We start from the raw sequence: 22,604 nt of genomic DNA, 5'->3' as shown, positions 1-22,604 counted from the left end.
TGGCATCCCAGTCCTCCAGGTTTCTGAGTGGTGGCCAGGGAGGAAGGGGGCAGGGTGCTCCGGGGAACCCTGCCTCAGCTGGAATCTGGCAGGGCCCTCACTGATCCGATGCCAACTTCATGCATTGGTGAGAGCCATCCTCTGGGCCTTGAGACCCTCCCTCCTCATCTTCTATTTGACTGCTCACAAGGCTTGGATAAGATGAGTCATTGACTCTATTCCTTCTGATGAGACGGAGACCAACAGGCTTTGTCTTCATATATTCTGTATATGTCTTGTATGTTCCTAGATATTTATTTACATATTGTCTCCTGAGCTCCTGGAGAATGGGGTTGTTTGGGTTTTTTTTGTTTGTTTTTTTGTTTTGGTTATTTGTTTTGCTTTTTTGTATCCCTAGCATGTAACACAGTGCCTGGTACACAGTAGGTGCTTAATAAATGCTTGTTGACTGACTACTGCTGCCTCCTAGGATCCTCTAGACCTTATCCTCTTCCCCATCTCCATGTCTGGAATCCCACCAGTACTGTCATGTGACCTACCAATCCACTGACAAATGTTTATTAAGAGCCTATTATGTGCCAAGCAATGGGAATATGAATATCCAGAATGAAACAATCCCTGCTCTTGGGGAAATTTCATTCTAATGGAGGATACAAACACACATGTAAGTATTTGCAGTATTGACAGAAAGGGATTAAATATAAATATATACAAAGAGGACAAATAAAAAGTGGTTTGGGAGGGAGAGCGCCAGAAGTTAGGGGAAATGGAAAAAGTGTCATGTAGAAGATGGTACCAGAACTGTAGATTAAAATAAGTGAAGAAGTCTGTGGGGCAAAGATAAGGAGGGAGTGCATTACAGGCATGGGGGACGGCCACTGTAACAGTGTGGAGAGAGGCCAGTCTGGCTGGATGGAAGAATTGGGGGCGGGGGAAGGAGGAGACTATAAAGCTAGGCTGGGGCTGAAGAGAGATGTCTGAATTGTATCCTGGAGGCAACTGGAAGCCTCTGGAGTTGGGTCCTGAGGAGTCACATGGTGAGAGCTGAATTTCCACTTCAGGTCGTTACAGCAGCAAGAAGCCCTGGGCCTCCACCATCTACCTGGCTGGGTAACACTTGAGATTTCTCTACCTTTCCATCCACTCTACAGCTAAGCTCTCTTTATGTGCTGTCTGTGAAAACACAGACTAGTTTCCTTTGACAATTTATATCCCCAGTACTTAACACAGTGTTTGGCACATAGTAAGCACTTGATAAAGTCATTCACTCACCTTCTTCTGTGGAAATCCTTCTTTACCATCAAAGACCTAGTTCAGTTGCCACTCTCTCCATAGCTAAAAGTTCTAACTCTCTCTTTCTCTCTGTCTGTCTGTCTGTCTGCTTCTGTCAGTCTCTGTCTCTGTCTCTCTGTCTCTCTATCTCTGTGTCTCTGTCTCTGTCCCTCTCTCTCTCTGTGTCTCTCAATCACCAGCACTTACTAAGTACCAGTCATGTACCAGGCTTTGTGCTAAGCACTGGAGATACAAAGACCAAATTGGGACTGTCTCTGATCTCAGAGAGCCTACATTCTGTCAAGGGAAAGAAAATGTTCGCAATAAATATCGACAATTGCTATAAATGGGGATGCATGGGAAGGAGGCCCTCCTTATATCAGCCATGTTCATTCATTTAACTGCTTGCTCTTTCTGTGGGTTAAACATGCAATCCCTGCCTCTCAGGTTTTTCCTTCTTTCGGACCTTGAGGCATAAGGACAACTCTTTAAATTCCAAGAGCCAGTAGGGGTACACCCTTCCCTCTACTAGGCTGCCCTGTGAGTCCACGGCCCCCCAGACAAGCCAGTGCCTGGGATGAGGCCGCCTCCTGCTTGTGCCTCCTTTCCTTTGGCACAAGGCTTTGTGAGATCTTAAAAGGTACCTGGCATCTTCCCACTTCCCAGGTCTATAAGCAGTGGGGTATGGTTACCTAAGCAGTTGTAACAGAGGCAGAGGCAGCAGCATCAGACTGACGGCTAGAGGTATAGAGTCACCCACAGAGGGAAAACCCACAGGAAAGCAGGAGCCACTTGGCACTGATAGGGCTGAACTCAGTCAAGGTGAAATGTAAAAGGGCTGGTGAGCAGCCCCATTGCAAGGGTCCAAGCAAGACTTCTGAACTGCCTCTCAATGGATGGTGATTCCTCGATGCTTAGCATCCCCAATCCGTGTGGGAACAAAACTGCCTGTTGAGGCAGTGGCTGACCCCTAAAGTTCCTTCCAGCTTGAAATCTATGATCCTATGAGCCCAGTGCATTGTTGCTCATCTTCGCCTCCCTCCCGCCGGGGTTGAACATGGCGTCTCACATGTAGTAAATGGTTGTTGAATTGGCAAGGAGTAAATGAAATGTCCCCATTCACTGCGGTGACCTGGCAAGAAAAAAGCTCCCATCTTCCCTCTTCTGCCCTTGCATTGCTGAGGGCCATCCCTTCCAGACTCTGCCCCCAAAGTGCAGTGTCCCCAGTTTTTATAGCATAACATAAACACACACACACACCCCTACAACTCCCCATAAATCTGTTCCAATTCAGTAGTGATTATGTGGGAGTGTTGGACAATGGAATGTCATTAATTGCCTTTGTTGTTGATTTCCTAGATTAACCAAGAAGGGGGAAATCAGCTTAAAACAACAGAACTACTGCTCAAGAGTTCTGCCTGGCTTGTTGCCAAGTTGTTCATTGTTAATGTTTTATGAGGACTGCGTATCTCCAGCTTGACCCCTCTCATTCATTTTTTTTCCTGGGGTCTCTAATCACCAGCAGGTGCCTCCCAGCTCTTTTAAAGAATGGTGCCGGAAGTGGGAGCTTCAGGGACAAGCTGTGTTTTCAGAAGACTATCTTCTGCTGATAGAGTTGGTAATCTGTTCTAAGAAGTACCTCTCCCTCTCGTGACTTAGGGAACCCAGGGACAAATTCTTCTTCCTTCCATGACTCACAGTGTGCTCCAAGGACAGCCCCTGATCTTGGACTTCCCAGTATTAGAGCTACACAGAAGACAGAGAGTGGGGTGGGGAAAGCATTACAGTAAGAGCTGGAAGGGAAGTCTAAGGTCAAGCCCAGACTGCTGGCTTTGTATATTGGTTTTTCACCCCCTTGCTTCTTCATTTTAATAGGGGAAGAAACTGGGGCCCAAGGAAGGGAAGGGACCTGTCCAAAATCACAGATAGGAAGGGGCAGAGCCAGAATTCAAACCCAGAGCTTCTGACTGCTGCTGCCTCACCTCACAAACTGAGATTATTCACCTTAAGAATTCTAAGCCAAGACTTCAGAAAAACCTGGAAAGACTTGTATGGTCTGATGCGGAGCAAAGTAAGCAGAACCAGGAGAATGTTGTACACAGTAACAGCCACGTTGTGCAATGACTAATATTGATAGACTTAGCCCTTCTCAGCAATACAAGGATCTAAGACATCTCCAAAGGCCTCATGATGGAAAATGCTATCCACATCCAGAGAAAGAACGATGGAGTCTGAATGCAGATAGAAGCAGACTATTTGCTATTTTTTTTCTTCTGTTGTGTTTTGTTTTCTCTTTCTTGTGGATCCTCCTATTGGTTCTAATTCTTCCTTACAACATCACTAATGTAAAAATATGCTTAATAGGAATGCATATGGATATGTATATCAGATTGCATGCCGTCTTGGGGAGGGAGAATGGGAGGGAAAGGGAGAAAAATTTAAAGCTCAAAAGCTTATGCAAGTGATTGTTGATAATTCAAAATAAATTAATTTTGAAAATAAATATTAAAAAAAGAATCCTAAGCCAAGAAATGTCTTGATGCCCTGAGGAAGCCATTCATTCCAGGAAGCAGAGTTTTCCACAAGCCTTTTAGTCTCTGATCATCTTCCACCTGTTTCTCCACTAAGTCATTTTTTAATTCAATGAGAAATCTACAACATGTTGACTGGAGGGATACCCATTTCACAGAATCACGGACTCTCAGAATTAAAAGGAGATGTGAAGATCATCTAGTTCAACCAACCAACATCCAAGCCGCCCAATCCAAATAAAAACTCCATCTACAACACCCCTGACAAGTGTTCAACAAGCCTTTATGTGAAGGTCTCAATTTGGGGAAGCTCACTACCACTACCCCAACCCTTCACACTGGCACAGCCCACCTCTCTTTTGGACAATTCTGTTGGTAAGCTTTTCCTGACACCATGATGAGGCCTACCTCAGCCATGCTCCCCTAACTGCTCCTGATTCTGCCCTTTGGGACTAAACAGATCAAGTCCAATCCCTCTTTCCCCATGGCAGCCCTTCAAATACTTTAACACAACTGTTGTATTCCTACTCAACCCACCTTCTCTTCTCTTCTCCAAGATAAAACATCCCTAGTTCTTTTAACCAATCATTATGAAACGTGATTTCTTCCCATGATACAGTAGAATCATAGGATCTCACTCAGGGAGCATCTAGTTTGATGTGCCACCCAGATTTAACAGTCATTCATCCTCCTCCTGAACAGCTCTAGTGACCAAGAGCTCCCAAAGGAAGCTCGTGCTGGACAGCTCCAATTTTTCAAATTCTTCCTTCTATAAAATGCCATTTTTTCTAACTTTTCTCTGGTCCTAGTCCTTCCTTCTTCCCCGCTAAAGTTACACTGGATTAGTCTGCTCCCTTAAAGATCCACAAAGGGGAAGGTAGTTTCAAGTTCTCTGGGCCCTAATTTCCACATCTGAAAAAATGTGATCCCAGAATCACAGAAAGAAACCTAGGGCGCCATCTACCTCAATACCTGGCTTGAGGAGAAATCGTCTCTCTACCATCCCCAACAAGGTCTCTGGTCTCTGATTGAAGACCTTCAGTGACAGGAAGTCCATTACCCCTACAAGGCAGTTTATTGCACTTTGGGATACCTCAAAATGTTAGTAAGTTTTTTTCTAATATCAAGCCTAAATTCGTCTCTTTGAAACTTTTCCATTCCCAGTCCTGCTCTTCAAGGTCAAATAGTACAAGAGTTATCCCTCTTCTATATGAAAGTCTTTCAAATGCTCTAAGACAGCTAATGTGCCTGACTCTTTCCATGATCTTGAGATCCTTCACTCTCCCAGTTGCCCTCCTGTGGACCCTCTCCAGTCTATCAATGTCCTTCTTGAAATATGTCACCCAGATATGTTCTGATGAAGGTAGAATAGTATGTAAGTATCACTTCCCTAGTCCTGTACACTCTGCCTCTCTTAATAAAACCTACAGTTACATTAGCTTTTTTGGCAGCCATATCACTATTAATTTAAAGTGCACTTGTGGTCTACTCATATACCCAGATCTTTTTCAGATAAACTACCATCCAGCCATAGATCTCCTATTTTGTACTTGTGAAGTTGAGTTGTGGAATCCAATACTGTCATTCCTACGGTCATCCCTTTAGCCCAGGCAGGAGATGAATACATAGCCTAAAAAAGAGTCAAAGTTCACATATGTGACCTGAGGACCCAAAGAGTTCAATAGAGACACTGTAAAACTTTATAGTGGTTGTCATTACTGATAACAGTTGTAATAAGCATCAATAATGTCATTTGAGTATCACATGCAATTGATACAATTATAGGCTTAATCATCAGTGACCTGTGCCTCCACCACAGGAAAGAACCCACTAGTGTGGATGCTCCCTGGGAAAGCTGTGACAATTCAGGGATTTGGTCGATAAGTCAGTCCATAAGCATTTATTAAGCATCTATTATGTGTCAGGCACTGTGCTAAGCATCTCATTCATGCCATATTTTGCAAGGGCAAACAAATCAATATTTTTATGAATGGTCCAGACATTGCATCAAGGCTTCAAAGAATGAAGAGTTGATTTTCAGCCATAAAAGCTAGCTAGACACCTTGAGTGTGCTGCACACACAGACATAGGGATGCCTGCACACTGGACAGCCACATCCAGGAGGCAGTGTGCTGCAGTGGACTGAGGGGCAGGCCTGGAATCAAGAAGTCCCACATTCCAATCCTGCCTCAGACACTTACTAGCTGTGTGACCCTAGACAAGTCCCTTCTCATCTCTGAGCCTCAGTCTCCTCATCTGTAAAAAGGTGATAATAAGAATAATAATATCACAGGGTTGATGTGGGCAGTGAGGTGACATAGTGGACAGAGTGCTGGAGTCAGGAAGATTCATCTTCCTGAGTTCAAATCTGGCCTCAGACACTTAGTAGCTGTGTGATACTGGGCAAGTCACTTAACCCTGTTTGCCTCAGTTTCCTCAACTGTAAAATGAGCTGGAGAAGGAAATGTAAACCACTCCAGTGTCTCTGACAAGCAAACTCCAAATGGGGTCTCAGAGAGTGAAACAAGACAGAAAAATAACTGGAAACAACAACAACAACAAAATGAGGATAGGCTTCCTAGCAATAAAAACTGACTAAAAGTGGCTGCCCTCGACTCAGATAACCTATATCAAATTACTTACCATTTTAGGAAGAGGAGAGGGGAGGGAGCAAAAAAAATTTGGAACTCAAAATCCTGTAAAAATGAATGCTACAAATTGTCTTTACATACAATTGGCAAAAAATAAAATAAAATACTATTTTTTTTTAAAAAAGTGGCTTCCCTGGGAGGAAGCAAGAGTTGGGTGACCAGTTGTCAGGGGTATGGCAGAGGGGATTGTTCTTTAGGTATGGGTTGGACTAGTTGCGTCTAAGGGTCCTCCCAACTCAGAGATTGGCTTTCTGTGAAATCTCACTGGGAAGGCAGTCACCTACACCCTCACATTGAGGCCAGCCCCATTAGCATCTCAGTCCATGTCAAACCAAGAGGACAAACCCATGTGCATCCACATAGCCTCCGGTAACATCCAAGCCTGGGCTAGCCCTACAGGTGGTTGGGGTGCTCCAGGGTGAGGCCGGCTTAATCAGTAACCAGAGGCAAGGGGTTGAAGGGAGGGAGGTGAGAAAGGCTAGTACTTTTAGGTTAATTTATATTATTATTCAAAGCACAGGCTCAGAGGGCAAAGAGTGGTCTGCCATGGCAACTGTGACTCACAGCCCCTCATCACCAGCTGAACTGTGGACTTGGTGGTTCCAGGAAAGGACTAAGCCCAGCTCCCCTCCTACAAAGTGATTGCTACACACGCATCATCAAGCAGATTGGACCAGAGCCATTCACGTACTACCTTGTAGAAGGTCCCTACTGGAAGAGAGCCCATCATATCCAACCCTTTCATTTTACAGATGGGGAAACTGAGCCCCAGAGAGGGGAAGTGATCTGGCTAAGGCCATAGAGATAGTAAGCACAGAAATCTGAACCTTCATGTTCTGAGTCCAGATCTAGTTTCTCTCCTTACTTTCTCTATTTATGTCCATATTTCCATATATGCATGTTGTCTCTCCCATTAGGCTATAACTCCTGGAGATCAGGGACTGATTTTTGCTCTTTTTGTATCCCCAGTACTTAGCACAGTGCCTGACACATAGTAGGACCTTAATAAATGTTGTTGACTGACTGAATGATGTATGATCCTATGATGAGTGCACATTTTAGGCACTTGGTAATTTATTTAATTGAATTCAATTGGATAAGATTGACTTGAATTACACTTGCACAGAGGCCAGAGAAGGTGTGTAGAAGATGTGCTGTGAAGATTTCATTCTCTATCCCTGAGAAAAACCGCTCAACTACTTTTATAGCTCCATCTCAAACTGATATTGTCTTGCTCCCTGTTTCATCAGGATCAGTAATAAGGGACAGGGAACTCCAAGGACCTGGATTCAAATCCTGCCTCCCCTATTTACTGGTTGGAAGGCTTCAAGCAATTCAATTGCTCTGAGCTTCTATTTTCTCATCAGAAAAATAAGAGGCTTGGGCTAGATGACTAGATGACCTCCAAGGGCTTGCTGAACTGTGAGACTGGAAGGGGTTGGTTTCTGCATTGCTGGAGAAAACCTTCCAACCTACAAAAACACAGATCTGTTGAAATTCTAAAGAAGAACACATCCTTCATCCATGCATTGGTGGAAATCCTTTTGGTCTCCAAATATGTTTTCAGCCTATACCATTCCAAGGAGATGATGAATGAATGAATGAATGAATGGATGAATGAATGAATGATAAATTCTATCTATTTACTTATCTCTGTGTAAGGAAGAATTTTATGTCTTTATCTTGCTGAGTCCCAGTTCATGGCATTGGACAAAATTCCTTCTTTCCCTTCCCTACAGAAGAGGTAAGAACATAGTATAATGGGAGCCATCACACTTGGGTTGGAGGCCCAGATCCTACACTTATCCCTGAGCAACTGATGCCCATGGTCCACTTGAAGAAATTAATTTAGCTGTGTGACCATGGGGAAGTCATGACACCTGGAACTCAGTTTTCTCAGCAGCATACAGGCACAACAATTCTCGCATTAAGGGGTTGTCATGGAGAAAGCACTTTGTAAATCTTGCTGTGTTCTTGAAATTGAAATTATTAAGGAAGAGGAATGGGAAGGAGGGGAAGGAAAAGAAGGAGAGTGGAGGAAATATCACAAGGTTGTGGTATCATCAATGATTCTGGGACTCCCCAGGTCAAAAGAACCTTGTGGGTCTGCATTTCTAAATTGTATAGCTCATGAGCCCCCACCAGTGTGTTTAATTTAATTATCATCAGCCAAAGGATACAATTAGCTTAAAGCAAAGACATTCACTGAAATGGATAGTCAGGGGAGAGGAACTCACCGAGATCTTGGTAAAAATGTAAAGCAACAAAGAAAGGAGAGACAGATAGATCTGTATGCGTGTCCCACCAAATCGCTTCCTCAGGTATTCTGGCATTGTCACCACCTGTAATGTATGCACAATATAAGATCAGTACTAGACAGGTCACATAGAAGTCTAAAAGACAGGAAACTCCCCTTGTTGAAGATGGCATCAATCCTTAATTCTGAGTTCCCAGGCCCCAGTTTAGTCATGGCTGGGATAGAGTCAATTCTGACTTCTTTGTCTAAGACTGAGGATTCCCAGTGGGCTATTTACATATCAATAACAAAGATGATATATTATATATAAATAATAAAGATAATATAATAAAGAAACAAGTTTCTTCAGGTGCATAATTGGGAGTACATTCTGAACCCTGAAGAGCAAAGTGTTTTATATACATATTCCCACAATCACACAATAACCACTTCCAGCTTCTGTGAGAGGAGCAGAAGAAGAGAGAAAGGCTTATGCTGAAGAAGCAGAAAATGGAAATTACGATCTGAAGGGGATTAGACTTGTGATGAAGACCAGGGATTGAATTTGGGAAGGAGAAATTTGAGACAACTGGAGACTGGGCCAAAAGAGAGCAACCTATATGAAAGGAATTGGAGGGATCAGTGTGAAAGAAGAAAAGGATTAAGGAAAAAAGGTCCTGAAGAGCAGAACACAAGGAAAGGAGAAGGCAGGTGGTGAGACAAGTACAACTGGAAACTAAAACAAATGGGTGAAGCAACTAAGCATTTGGTAAGAGAAGAGAAAGGACAGCAGTCAAGTTTTAGAAAGGAAAGTTGTATCAGGCATCTCACGCACATTTACACTCCTACTTTCAAGCACGTGCCCAGAATCTCTCAGACACAGGCAAAAATTCCAAAACCAGCACGTAGGTGCACACTTACACACATTGAAACATCAACACAACTGGAGGTGAACACCTCCACACTCACACACATTCACACTTGTAGGCACACCCTCCCACACATTTCCACATATACACATAAACATTAAACTGTTGCATGCATTCACAAGCTCACCTGTGGGCAGACCACCTCTCTCATGCCCACACAAACACTTTCTCACTAATTTGTAGCTTCCCCCATGCTGACACCAGATGAACACTTATCAGGTGTGATGGAATTCTCATCCAGGTAGAAGATGGACTGTATGAGTTCTGAGGTCCTTTCCATCAATGAAGTCTTGTAGTTCTAGGCCAATCAATATCTTGGGAACTCAGGGTCAAAGACCAGAAGCTAAGCTTTCTCTATCACTGGGAAAAGTCAACTGTGTTTCCCAAGATTCTATCAGCACACCTTCAACACTTGCAGGTAGGTAATCAAGTAGTAGAGTGCAAATACTCACCCCAGCCTTAATGTAGATTGGCACAAACACCCAGCCCAGGACAACCACAAGCACCAGGGCCTGAAACCAAGAAGGAATTCTTTAGAAAACAACATAATCTGTCTCCCATCTTGGCCTATGCATTACCTGAAAATCCAATGACCCTAGAGGGTTTCAACTAAAATAGGTCAATAGATGACCCTGAGATGACTTTTGGCATCCAGTACAATATCATTCAACCTTTCCTTCCCTTTGACCATAAAGAAGTTTAGGGATAGAATTTCTTGGACAGCACATATAGGCTGGAGGACTCCCCATTCAATGTCCCTGATGGGAACAGGACTTGGTGGGCAATGCAGAAGGACTCAGAAGGTTCCACATTCTCAGTGGATACTACATCCTTGCCTTTCAAAGATAATCTAATGAAAAATGTTTAATGAGGAAAGGGCCACATCACTGACAAGAACTGATAGGGTAGGTTTGTCGAGTCAGAAAGGAAGATAGAAGGAGCCATGTTAACACTGCAAATTTGCTACATGGCATGTGCCAAGTCATTTCTTCTTTCTGTGCCTTAATTTGCTCCTCTGTAAAATGAGGAACTTGGCCTAAATAAGTCCCCTTCCCAACTCTGACATTCTCTGTTCTAGGGGCCCTCCCAGCCCTGACCTTCCCTGTTCTAAAACCCTTCCCAGCTCTGGCATCCATGTTCTAAGGCCCTCTAGGCTCCAGCATTTTCTACACTCTATCTGGAGCTGTTCCTCCTACTCCAACATTCCATGTCTTGTACTCACATTCCATTCAAAGCCTCCTGTGGCGATGCCTGCTGCTGCTCCAGTCCCGGCCAACCCCACAAAGTGGCCACTGCCAATGTTACTGGCAAAGAGAGAGGCACCGATCTGGAAGCAAATGATAAGGCAAGGTCAGAATCCCTCATGCTGGACTCTTGGAGTTCATCTCATGACAGATTCATTCACTGGAGCTCTGGCCACCATCAGGAGACATGAAAGAGAGAGAGGACCTGGCCAAAGCAGGGCTAAATCAGGACCCTAGGTCCTAACCTGGATGAGAACTCTCAGATGATGCTGATGAGAGCTATGAACAGGGCAGGGAGAAGGGGAGCAGGGAGGAGCCAGACAGAAGACAATAAATCAGAAAATCTGTGCTTCCTTAGCACCACCCACTGTGTCCAGCCCTAGGCTTGGTGAGGCCATGGAGGCTGTAGCAGAAGCCCCCAAGCAACTCATGATCTCATTGGGAAGAGAAGACTCATGAGTGTGAAACAGGGAACAAAACCAAGCTGTCTTTATTTTAAGTGATAAGTTGCATGGTTTGTGGAGAGCACAAGCACACCAAGTTCTAGGTTCTACTCTGCCACAACATTATGGCAGGATCTTGTGTTCCCCTCTCTGAGCCTCACCTCCCTCTTCTGAAAAATTACAAAGTTGGATGAGATGGTCTCTAAGGAGTACTGCAGTACCCACCTTATGGGAGCTCCCTGACTCCCCAGACCATGTGGTTCACTCCTGCTACCTTACTGCCAAATGTATCAGCACCACACACTCTCCCACCTTCCCACCTCTGAGAACCATCATCAAATCAATACACTCAGGACCCATCAAGTTAATCAGTCAATAAATATTTATTAAGCACCTATGTGCCAGGCACTATGCTAAGCACTTGGGATACAAAAAGGGGCAAAAAGACAGTCTCTGACCACAAGGAGCTTACAATCTAATGGGAGAGACAACATGCAAATAAATATATGCAAACAAGCAAATATGTACTAGGTAAATAGGAAATAATTAACAAAGGGAAGACACTAGAATTAAGAAGAGTCGGGAAGGGCTGCCTGTAAAAGATGGGATTTTAGTTGAGACTTGAAGGAATCCAGGGAAGCCAGTAATTGGAGATGAGGAGAAGAGTGTTCCAGCCATGGGGGACAGTCAGAGCCAAGAAATGGAGGGTCTGGTGTCACTGGAAGTCAGTGTCACTGGCTCAAAGAGCATGTATTGGGGAGTAAGGAGTAAGAACACTGGGATGGTAGAAGAGGGCTAGATAACAAAGGACTTGGAATGGCAAGGAAAGGATTTCTTATTTGATTCTGGAGACAAGAGGGAGCCTCTGGAGTTAATTGGGTGGGAGGGGGTAGGGGAATGATGGGATAACATGGCCAAACCTGTGCTTTAGGAAATCCCTTCAGTGGCTGAAGGGAGGATGGAGTGGCATGGGGAGAAACTTGAGGCAGATAGACCATCTCGCTCCCCCATCACCAGAAGCTATTGCAATAATTCTAGCATGGAGCTCATTTGACAGATGCTGCAAAAGGAAAATTGAGAAACCTTAACAAAAGATCTGATATGCTGGAGAGGGTGAGAGATAGTGAAGAATCCAGGATGACTCCTAAGTTTCCAGCATGATGGATCAGGAGGAGGATGTTGCCCTGGCAGTAACAAGAAAGTTAGGAGGAGGAGAGGATTTGGGGGAAAAGATAATGAGTTTGGTTTAGGACATGCTGAATTTAAGATGTCTCCCAGACATCCCATTCAAGATGTCTGAAAGGCAGTTGGAAATGAGAAACTGGAGGTCAGTAGAGGGGTTGGGGCAGGAAAGATAGATTTGAGAATCATCAGTATAGAGATGATAATGCAATCCATGATGAAATCACCAAGTGAAGTAGTGTAGAGGGAGAAGAGAAGAGTGCCCATGACAGCCCTGGGGGACACCCACAGTTAGTGAGTATGACCTGGATGAGGATCCAGCAAAGGAGACAAAGAAAGGGTAGTCAGAGAGTAGGAGGAGAACCAGGAGAGAGTGGTGCCTGAAAGGGTAAAGATATGAGTTTCAAGAAAAGGATGATCAACAGTGTTAAAGGCTGCAGAGAAGTCAAGGAGAATGAGGATTGATCAAAGGTCACTGGACTAGGCAACTAAGATACCATTAGTAACTTTGTAGGGAGCAGTTTCAATGGAATTCAAATAATGGTCTCATTACTTGTATTGCTACTGCATATTTCCATTGGGCTGGAACCAATTACAACGTGTATTACTATTGTTCCTGGAAAGGGTGTGACCAAGAGACAACTCTATGGCTCCATTTAGCACCCCAGTAACTCCCAAACCAAAACTTCTTCTCTGGCCACCACTCCTCATGTACTTGGTAATCTACCATTCTTCCAGTCTCCAGGGTGTGTAACTTTGACATTACCCTCACTCTCCTTCACTCTTCGTGTCCAGTTATTGCCAAATCTTGCCATTTTATGTCTGTAACATTTCTCAAGGGCAGCCAGATGGCTCAGTGCATAGAGTGCTGAGCCTGGAGTCAGGAAAACTTATCTTCCTGAGTTCAAATCCAGTCTCAGACACTTCCTAGCTATGTGAGCCTGGGCATATCACTTCACCTTGTTTGCCTCAATCTCCTTATCTGTCAAATGAGCTGGAGAAGGAAACGGCAAACCTACTCCAGTATCTTTGCCAAAAAAAAATTCACATGCAGTCACAGAAAGTCAGAAACATCTGAAAAAACTCAACAACAAAATCATCTCCCATATGCAACCTCTTCTCTCTACTCACACAGCTACCACCCTAGTTCAGGTCATCATCAAGATTACTATAACAGCCTCCTAAATGGCCTCCCAATTTCATCTCTCCCTAGTCTATCCTTCCCAAATTCTCCTTAATCATAGATCTGGCCATGTTCCTCTCCAATCAGATCAAATGTAACTCCTCTGTTGGGATTTTAGAGTTCTTCATGACCTGACCCCAACCTCCCTTTCCAGCCTCATTAGACCTCACTCCCTGGCTCATACCCACTATCCAGCCAAAATGGCCTTTTCTCTGTCCCTTATGCACAATACTCCATCTCCTCCTCCAGGCCTTTGTACTGGCTCAGGCCCCTCCCTGGAATGCACTCCCCGCCCCTCACCTCCGCCTCATAGAATCTCCCTCTTCCTTCAAGACTCACTTCAAGCACTGCCTTCTTTGTGAAGCTTTTCCTGACTCCCACAAATGCTTCTCTCTCAACTACCTTGTCATTAACTACTTTGTGTATGCTTGTAATTACTCTCTTCACAGCTATTCTAAATACACTTCCATCTGTCCTGTTTGTCTGCCCTGTTAGATTGTAACATCCTTGTGAGTAGGGCTTGGTTCCTTTATTGTCTTCATTTATTGTCACAGGGCCTGGCACATAGTAGGTGCTTAATAAATGCCTGTTGATTGCTTGGCTGTATGCCCTTAGGTAAGTTACTTCCCCTCTCTGGGGCTGTTTCCTCTTCTGTAAATTAAGGGAGCTGCCTTTAATGCTCTCTGAGCTCCTTTCCAGCTCCCAAGTCTTGTGATTCATTGGTGCTTTCTGTCAGTTTTCTTCTAAGGAGAAGTAATGGAGAGATCACAGGAAACCTGGGATCAAATCCTGCCTTCAGCAAATGCTAGCAGTGTGATTGGAAGTTCATCACATTACCTACTGGAGCTTCAATTTCCTCATCTTTAGAATGGGGATGATGATGCTTGCACTACCTACATCATAGGATATTGGGAGGAACAGGCTTTGGAAGCCTTAGAGCCTAGCCCTGAAGATGTGATTTTTTTTCTTCTAAGTGTACCTCTCTTACTTCTTTTGCAGAGGTTGGGGACTAAGGGTGTGGAATGCTAAATATACTGTCAGATGAAGCTGGTGTATTGGGTATTTTCAATGAACTGCTTGATTTATTTTTTTTCTCTTTCATTCTTTCATATAAGAAATATCTCTCTGGGAAGGAGAGGCAGATGAGATATATTTAATATATCCTTTATTAATATATTAAAGCTTCAAGCTGGGCCTGGAGGCAGAAAGACATGAGTTCAAATCCAGCTTCAGACACTGTGTGACCCTGGACAAATCACCTCTGTATGCCTTAGTTTCCTTAACTGTAATTAATAATCTAATAGTAATAGCACCTACCTCCCATGGTTGTCTGAGGATCAAATGAGATAATATTTGTAAAAACCACTTAGCACATAATAGGGACTATATAAGTGCTTTTTTCCTTCCCACTTCCCTTAAATCTTTAATAAATTAAAACTGCACTAAGACATTTGGTAAAACTTGTATTTGGAGAAGGTAATTGAAAAATAAAAATTATCAAAAAATTTTAATTAAAAACAAAATGGCAAACCTTAACATGCTCCAGGGATGAGAGGTTTGCTAACTAGTATGATTATGATTTCTCAGGCTCAGAATCCTGGAGTCACCCTTGATTCCCTCTTCTTCCTTTCCTCCCCCCAAGCCCTAGAGACCTTTCCTTCACTGTGGCCTTCATATTCATCCCTGTGCATTCCCATTCCCATTCCCATCCCCCACCCCCAAATCAGACAGTCATTCTTACTTGCCTAACTTGTTTCAATAGCCTCTGAAATGAACCTCCTTGCCTCCATGTCTCTTCCCCTCCAATCCATCCTGAATTGATTGAATTTCAAAGTTGGAAGGGACCTTAGAGGCACCATCTAACCCATATCTGAAAGGATTTTCTTTCACAATGCCCCCAATGAGTGGTCATTCAGCCTCAGCTGGAAGACTTCCAAAGATGGGGAGCTCACTACCTCTCAGCCACTCCACTTCGGGATAGCTCTGGTAGTTAGAACCTGATTTCAAGCAGAAATATTTCTCTTTGCAACTTACACCAATTACTTCTAGTCCAGCTTTCTGGATTCAGACAGAGAAGGTTGCACATCACTGCCTTTCAAATACTTAAGTCAGATGTTATGGTGCCCCTGAGTCTTCTTTTCTCTGGGCTAAATATTCCCAGTTCCTTTCATTAAACCCCTTTGCTATGATCTAGAGGCCCTTTATAAATCCTGGTCACTTTCCTCTGGCCTCTCACCAGCTTATTAACATTCTTCCTAAACTGCCAACACCCAGAATGAAAGACAATCCTCCCAAGATGGTAGATTTAGGGCAGAGGATGATGGGACTGTCCCCTCCTTAGCTTACTAGCAAATTCACTTTCCTGGCAGCTACATCATCCTGCCGACTCAGACTGGGCTTACTGTCCACTAAAGACTCAGACTCTTTCTCAGATGAGCTGCTGTCACACCTCTACCCGCTGGTCCTTGTAAACTGGATTTTGGCACCCAAGGGCAAGACCTTACATTCATCTCTATTAATCAAGTCATAAAGCATTTATTAAGAGTCATTTGTGTTCCAGGCACTGGACTAAGTGCTGGGGATACAAAGAAAGACACAAGACAGTCCCTGACCTCAAGGAGCTCAGAGTCTAATGGGGGGTAGGGGGGAGGAAAAACATGCAAACATCTATTTGCAAACAGGATGGAGACAAAATAAATTGGAGGTAACTAACATATTAATTAGATTTCATCTTGTTTGATTCAGCCCACTGTTCCACCTCGAAAAACTTCCAGGTTCATCTTTCTACATCCAGTTCAGATTACATCATTCCTTGCTCCAATGCCCTCAATAAGCTCTCCTTTTCAGTCATTTTTCAGACATATTTGACTCTCTGTGACCCCAGTTGGGGTTTTCTTGGCAAAGATACTGGAGTGGTTTGCCATTTCCTTCTCCAGCTCATTTTGCATATGAGGAAACTAAGGCAAACAGGGTGAAGTGATTTGCCCAGGGTCACACAACTAGTCTCAAGCCAGATTTGAACTCGAGTCTTCCTGATTCCAGGGACAGCATTCTGTCCACTGTGCCACCTACCAGTCCCTCGATATCTCCCTATGACTCCTTAAATAAAGTTTAGGCTTCTCAGCCTGGTGGAAATCATTGCTGGATTAGAAGCAAGGATACCAGGATTCTAAGATTTCCTGTCCCCACCAACTAACTATGTGCCCGAAGATAAGTCACTTCCTCCATATGAGCCTCAGTTTCCTCTTCTGTCAAATGTAAGTGTTTGTAGCTTTAGAGCTAAAAGGGACCTTAGAGGACGCCTATTCCAACCTCCTCATCTTACCCAGGAGGAAACTGAGGCCAGGAGAGGTTAAGTGAATTGTCCAGGGTCCCACATAAGAAGTAAGTAGAAGAGATGGAATTTGTACCACATGATCTTGTAGAACTATTGCTAGACCATAGTATCTCTAAAAACCATTCCATCTCTACCATCCTATGGTTCAAGGCAGCAGAGAAGATAAGGGGTGTCACTGGAACTCCTGTACAGTTGTATGCTACTTAACTAGGAATTTTTCTCATACAGTCAGGCATTTAAAACCTGTTTGTGTCTGGGACATGGCATGAAGGTCGTGGGGAGCCTAGGGGCTCTCTTCCTTTGGCTTTCAGCCTTGAGTGCCCAGAATTCAACAAGTCCTTTCTGAAGCATCATTGCTTTAGGACCCCTAACCCCCATATCAGTTATATAAACCCTTCAGGACCCTGGCTAGCGATACATCCTCATAGCTTCAGTTTTTGGCTGACATTAGCTCTTCACAGCCTTCTTGAAGTATTAGAATTTTAAAGATTCCAAGGTCCAAAGCTGGAAGGGTCCTCACAGATCTTCTAGTTCAACCTCCTCATTTTCTAGAGGAAGACATTGAAGCCCAGGGACGTTTTGTCTACAAGATCAGAGAGGTAGTAAATGACTCAAGCGGGCAGCAAGGACAGTTGGACTGGGGCTCACAAAGTTCCTTCTCACTCTGAATTTCCAGGATTCTAGGATTCGAACTTCCTGATCCCAAGAGCTGGCTGCTATGGATAGCTAGTCTTTGAAGGCCAAATCAAACACCATCCAGGACGCAGGCATCCAGAATGCCTTTCATGATCCCTGATAGTAAATAATGATCTCTGTCTGCCTCAGTTTTGTTGACCGTAAAATATGGATAGTAGAGCACCTACATCGGAGTGTAGTGAGGATCAAATGAGTATTTGTAAAAGTGCTTAGCACAGTGCCTGGCATATAGTAGGTGATATATAAACGCTTATTTCTTCCCTCATGTTTGAAACCAAGTGTCCAGACTCCAAATTCAGTGCTTTTTTCTCAGCACTATTGTGCTTAATTTATACATGTGTTCCCAAAGATCAAGTGACCGGCCCAGGGTTACACAGTAAGTGTGAGTTTGATCTCAGGTCCCCTGACAACAAGTCCATATACCATGCTACCTTCCTCAGATTCTTCCTTCCCCCTTCTCCAGGCCAGACCCAGACCTAACTCTGACCTTGAAACCTAGACTGACCCCCCTAACTCCAGCTGCCACTCAAGCCCTGACCCCAGCAATTGACCGACCCTTGCCAGCTAGCTTTGGGTCCCAGTCCTCAAGGGAGAGAAGGCCTCTATGGCTGTCAATCAGCTCTCCTCTCTAGTGGTTCATGCTGGGCTAGACCTCTCTCCACCAACCAGCTCTGGGAATTCCCCAAGTCCAAGAAGCACCCTAGTATTCCAATAAGCCCTGAGTAACTCCAAAAGGTCCAAACCAAATAAACCACCAGATTCAACCTAGAAGGATTCTCCTCACCCTGCCCAGAGAGGCCCTGGAGTACAACTGGTTTCAACAAATATTAGCTGAGTTTCAACTATGTACAGGACACTGTGAGGACCACAAAAACAATGCAAGGCATGATCTTTGTCCCCTATATTATAGGATGTGGACACTATAACTGTGAAGAACAGGCTTGGCAAATCTGAAAGACCAAGAGTGAGATTCCTGTGTTTGGGAAGGTGACCAGATCTATGATTTCATTGGTGTAAGGAAACCCTTGGTATGGAAATTCAACCCACCAATGCAGACAGATCACTGCTTTCTCTGGATCTTGGTCTTAGAGAGTTGCCTGAGACTCTGAGAGGCTAAGTGGCTGCCCAACTAGTATGTGACGAAGGCATGATTGGAACCTAAATAATCCTGTTTCAAAGAACAACTCCCTGGCCACTATTATGCACTGCTTTTCATTATAAGATAGATAGACACACACATTATTGTTGTTATTGCTAATAATAACGAGGAACATAATAAGCTCTAGTGGAAGGGACAAAACCATGCACAGGAAAAGTTAACAATCCTATGAGATAACACTAACAGGAGATGTCACAGATTGTATATGATAAGAACAGAGGACAGGTTAGTTTTGAGGAGGAAAGACCTGGAGTGCAGATCGTTACTAGGAGTGCAGGTAAAGCCCTCAGAGACATTCTGAATGTTCAGGAATGTAAGCTCCTTTAAGAAGTGACTGTTTCACTTTTTATCTTCATATGCCCATTGCTTCCCACAAAGCCTAACACACAACAGGTGCTTATTAAATGCTCACTGGAAGAATGAATGAAAATCTGAAGATGTATACATGAATCTTCCCTTCAAGCCTTTCATCATCTCACACCTGGATTACTGCAATAGCTCCTGGGGGTCTGCCTGCCTCAAGTTTTTCCCCTCTCCAGTCCACCCTCCATCCAACTGCCAAAGCAATTTTCCTAAGGCACATGTTTGACTATGTCACAGCTACCCTCAATAAACTCCACTGGCTCCCTATCACCTCCAAGATCAAATACAAAAAAAAATCTTCTGGTATTCAAGGTTCTTAATAACTGAGCCCCCTCCTGCCTTTCTTTCTTCTACTCACCCTGCCCCCCACCATGTACTCTTCTATCCAGTGACGCCCGGCCTTCTGGCCATCTATTAAACACTCCATCTCTCAGCTCTGGGCATTTTCTCTGACTGTCCCCCCACCCCATGCCTGGAACACTCCTCATCTCCACCTCCCAGCTTCCTTCAAGTCCCACCTTAAATCCCACCTTCCACAGCAAGCCTTTCCCAACCCCTCTTAATTCCAGTGCCTTCCTTCTGGTAATTATTGCCTATTTATCCTATATTTACCTTGCTTGTATGTTGGCTACCAAGGTCCCCATCGTCTCCCTCCTTAGACTGGGAGCTCCTTGAGGGCAGGGACTATCTTTTGTCTTTCCCGCCCCCACCCCATGCTTAGCATAGGACCTGGCACATAGTAGGCACTTAATAAATGCTAATTGAGTGGCTGACTGAATGTAAACTTCTTGAGAATAGAGACTGCATCTGGACCATGAGAAATGGGCAGTAGTGGTAGCCCCTCCTGCCTACCCCCACCCTTGGAGAAGCTCTCCTTGACCCATAGAATTTTAGGATTGAGAGTTGAAAGGAACCTTAGAGACTAAACAGTACAACTTCTTCATTTGACATAATTGGAAACTGAGGTCCAAAGAGAGGAAGGAGCCAGGCCACAGATACAGTGGCAGATGTAGGACTAGACCCCAGGCTTCTTTCCATAGCCCCTGCACAGCTCTCTTTCCTTACCTGGCATTCTACATTTGAGTCTCATAGATCTGTATATATAGTCAGTCAGTCAATTAACATTTATTAAGCTCTTAGTATGTCCCGGACACTGTGCTAAACAGTCTTTTCTGGCTGTTTCTTTCTGGACTTCCCTGAAGGCCGGAAGAAGCCTCATCTGGGATCTCCATCCCACTGAATATTCAGAAATGTTATTTGTTTGTCCCACATTGAGCCCAGACTTGCTGTCTGAGGAAACACTGACTTTTCAGGCAAAGGGCCTGCGTTCAAATCCTGTCTCTGATGCTTACTATTTGTGTGACCTTGAGCAAGTCGCTTCTTCTTGGGCCACAGTTTCCTTATCTGTAAAATAAGGGTATTAGACTATCTGGGTTCTCATGGCCCCTCCAGCTCTAGAATAATGATTCTATGTCTTTGAGGTAGTCCCTTCCCCCTTTCTGTGCCTCAGTTTTCCTATCTGTAGAAAGAACGGTTTAGCCAGGGGCAGTGGCACAGTGGATAGAGCACCAGCCCTGGAGTCAGGAAGACCTGAGTTCGAATCCAGCCTCAGACACCTGACATTTACTAGCTGTGTAACCCTGAGTAAGTCACTTAACCCCACTGCCTAGCCCGGGTGGGGGGGGGGGGAAGAGAATGACTTAGCCTGGATAACCTCTGAGGTCCCTTCCAACTTTAGACCAATGGTCCTGCCTGTACAACCTTGAATAAGTAGCTTCCCTTTCCTGGATCTCAGTTTCCTCACCTGTGAAATGAGGAGAGGGGTAGATGAGACAATCTCTGGGATCAGTGTTTACTTTTCCTATCATTTGAACAAGCCTCTTTTTGGAGGTTAATATTTAGGGCAGCATATCCTTTGACCTTGGTCTAAAATTCATGGAGGGTCACCTAGCAATCAATCCATCTACCAACAAGCACTCAATGAGTACTTACTGGGTACCTAAAACATGGCTGCACATGGAGTAGGCACCTAATAAATGCTTCTTGATCAGTTGAATGACTGCTTGCGGATTGGGCAGATGACAAGGTGGAGCCTGTTCAGGATATTTCATTTCTGAGTCTTGAATAAATATTTACCAGGAAGGTTTGGAAGTCCCCTATTTCGTTGAATGCCCATCTCTTCTCCTGAAAGATTATGCTCATTTTCACTGGGTAGTTGATCCTTGGTTGTAATCCAAGCTCCTTTGCCCTATGGAATATCACATTCTATGCCCTATGATCTTTTAATGTAGAAGCTGCAAGGTCCTGTGTAATTCTGACTGTGGTTCCATGGTATTTAAATTGTTTCTTTCTGGCTTCTTGCAGTATTTTCTCTTTGAATCGGTAATTTTGGAATTTGACTACTATATTCCTTGGCATTTCAAATTTGGGATCTCTTTCAGGAGGTGATTGGTGGATTCTTTCTATGGCTATTTTACCCTCTGATTCTAGGACCTCAGGGTCGTTTTCCTTGATGACTTCCTGAAAGATGTTGTCCAGGCTCTTTTTTTATCATGATTTTCAGGTAGACTAATAATTTTTAAATTGCCTCTCCTGGATCTATTTTCCAAGTCAGTTATTTTACCAATGAGATATTTTGCATTTTCATCTATCTTTTCATTCTTTTGTTTCTGTTTGACTGATTCTTGCTCTCACATAGAGTCATTAGCTTCCATTTGCCCAATTCTAATTTTTAACAAATTGTTTTCTTCTGTTAGATTTTGTACCTGCTTTTCCATTTGGCCCATTTTATTTTTTAAGGAGTTCTCCTCAGTGAGTTTTTATTTCTCCTTTTCTTTTTGGCCAAATTCTGCTTTTTAAGAAGTTGTTTTCTACTGTTAATTTTTGTCCTTCCTTTTCCAAGCTATTGACTCTCTCTTGCATACCTCTCATTTCTTTTCCCAATTTTTCTTCTACCTCTATTATGTGACTTTTAAAATCCTTCTTGAGTTCTTCCAAGAAGACTTTTTGGGCTTCAGACCAGTTCATATTCCCTTTTGAGGTTCCAGATGTGGGTTTGTTGACAATGTTGTCCTCCAGAATTTCTGCCTTGATCTTCACTGTTCCCATAATAAAAATCTATAGTACGTTTCTTTCTGCTCATGGTGTTTGCTTATTTCCTGGCCTTTAAAAAGATTGTGCTCTCCTGCTGGGGAGCAGAGGGCACTGACTCAGACTTTTTGTGTTGGGAGCCCAGGGCCTTGTCACTGGCTTTGTGTGCTGGGACCTCCGATGCCGGCAGTTGGAGGCTGTAGGGTTCTGGCAGCTTACCTGGTGTTGGGCTGGAATCAGCAACACTGGAACTCTAGGGGTAGGATCGGGTAGTGTGGCCCCTGGAGG

At 43.9% G+C, this 22,604-nt stretch overlaps 1 protein-coding gene across 1 annotated transcript in view; it reads right to left on the bottom strand.

Moving 5' to 3' along the window:
* The window catches only part of SLC5A1 (solute carrier family 5 member 1), a 68,677-nt gene that overhangs the window by 30,447 nt on the left and 15,626 nt on the right, over positions 1–22,604 (bottom strand). Inside the window, exons 3-5 of the mRNA XM_027865244.1 lie at positions 10,842–10,946; positions 10,072–10,131; positions 8,692–8,796 (exon numbers count right to left, since the gene is read on the bottom strand). Of these exons, the coding sequence (XP_027721045.1) occupies positions 8,692–8,796; positions 10,072–10,131; positions 10,842–10,946 (270 nt within the window). The remainder of the gene's footprint in view (positions 1–8,691; positions 8,797–10,071; positions 10,132–10,841; positions 10,947–22,604) is intronic.

Source organism: Vombatus ursinus, unplaced genomic scaffold (assembly GCF_900497805.2).
Source record: "Vombatus ursinus unplaced genomic scaffold, bare-nosed wombat genome assembly UNPS02001287.1, whole genome shotgun sequence".
Classification (NCBI taxonomy): Eukaryota; Metazoa; Chordata; class Mammalia; order Diprotodontia; family Vombatidae; genus Vombatus; species Vombatus ursinus.
The sequence above is the reverse complement of the archived record's forward strand: the minus strand, read 5'-3'. Positions and strand labels throughout refer to the sequence as shown.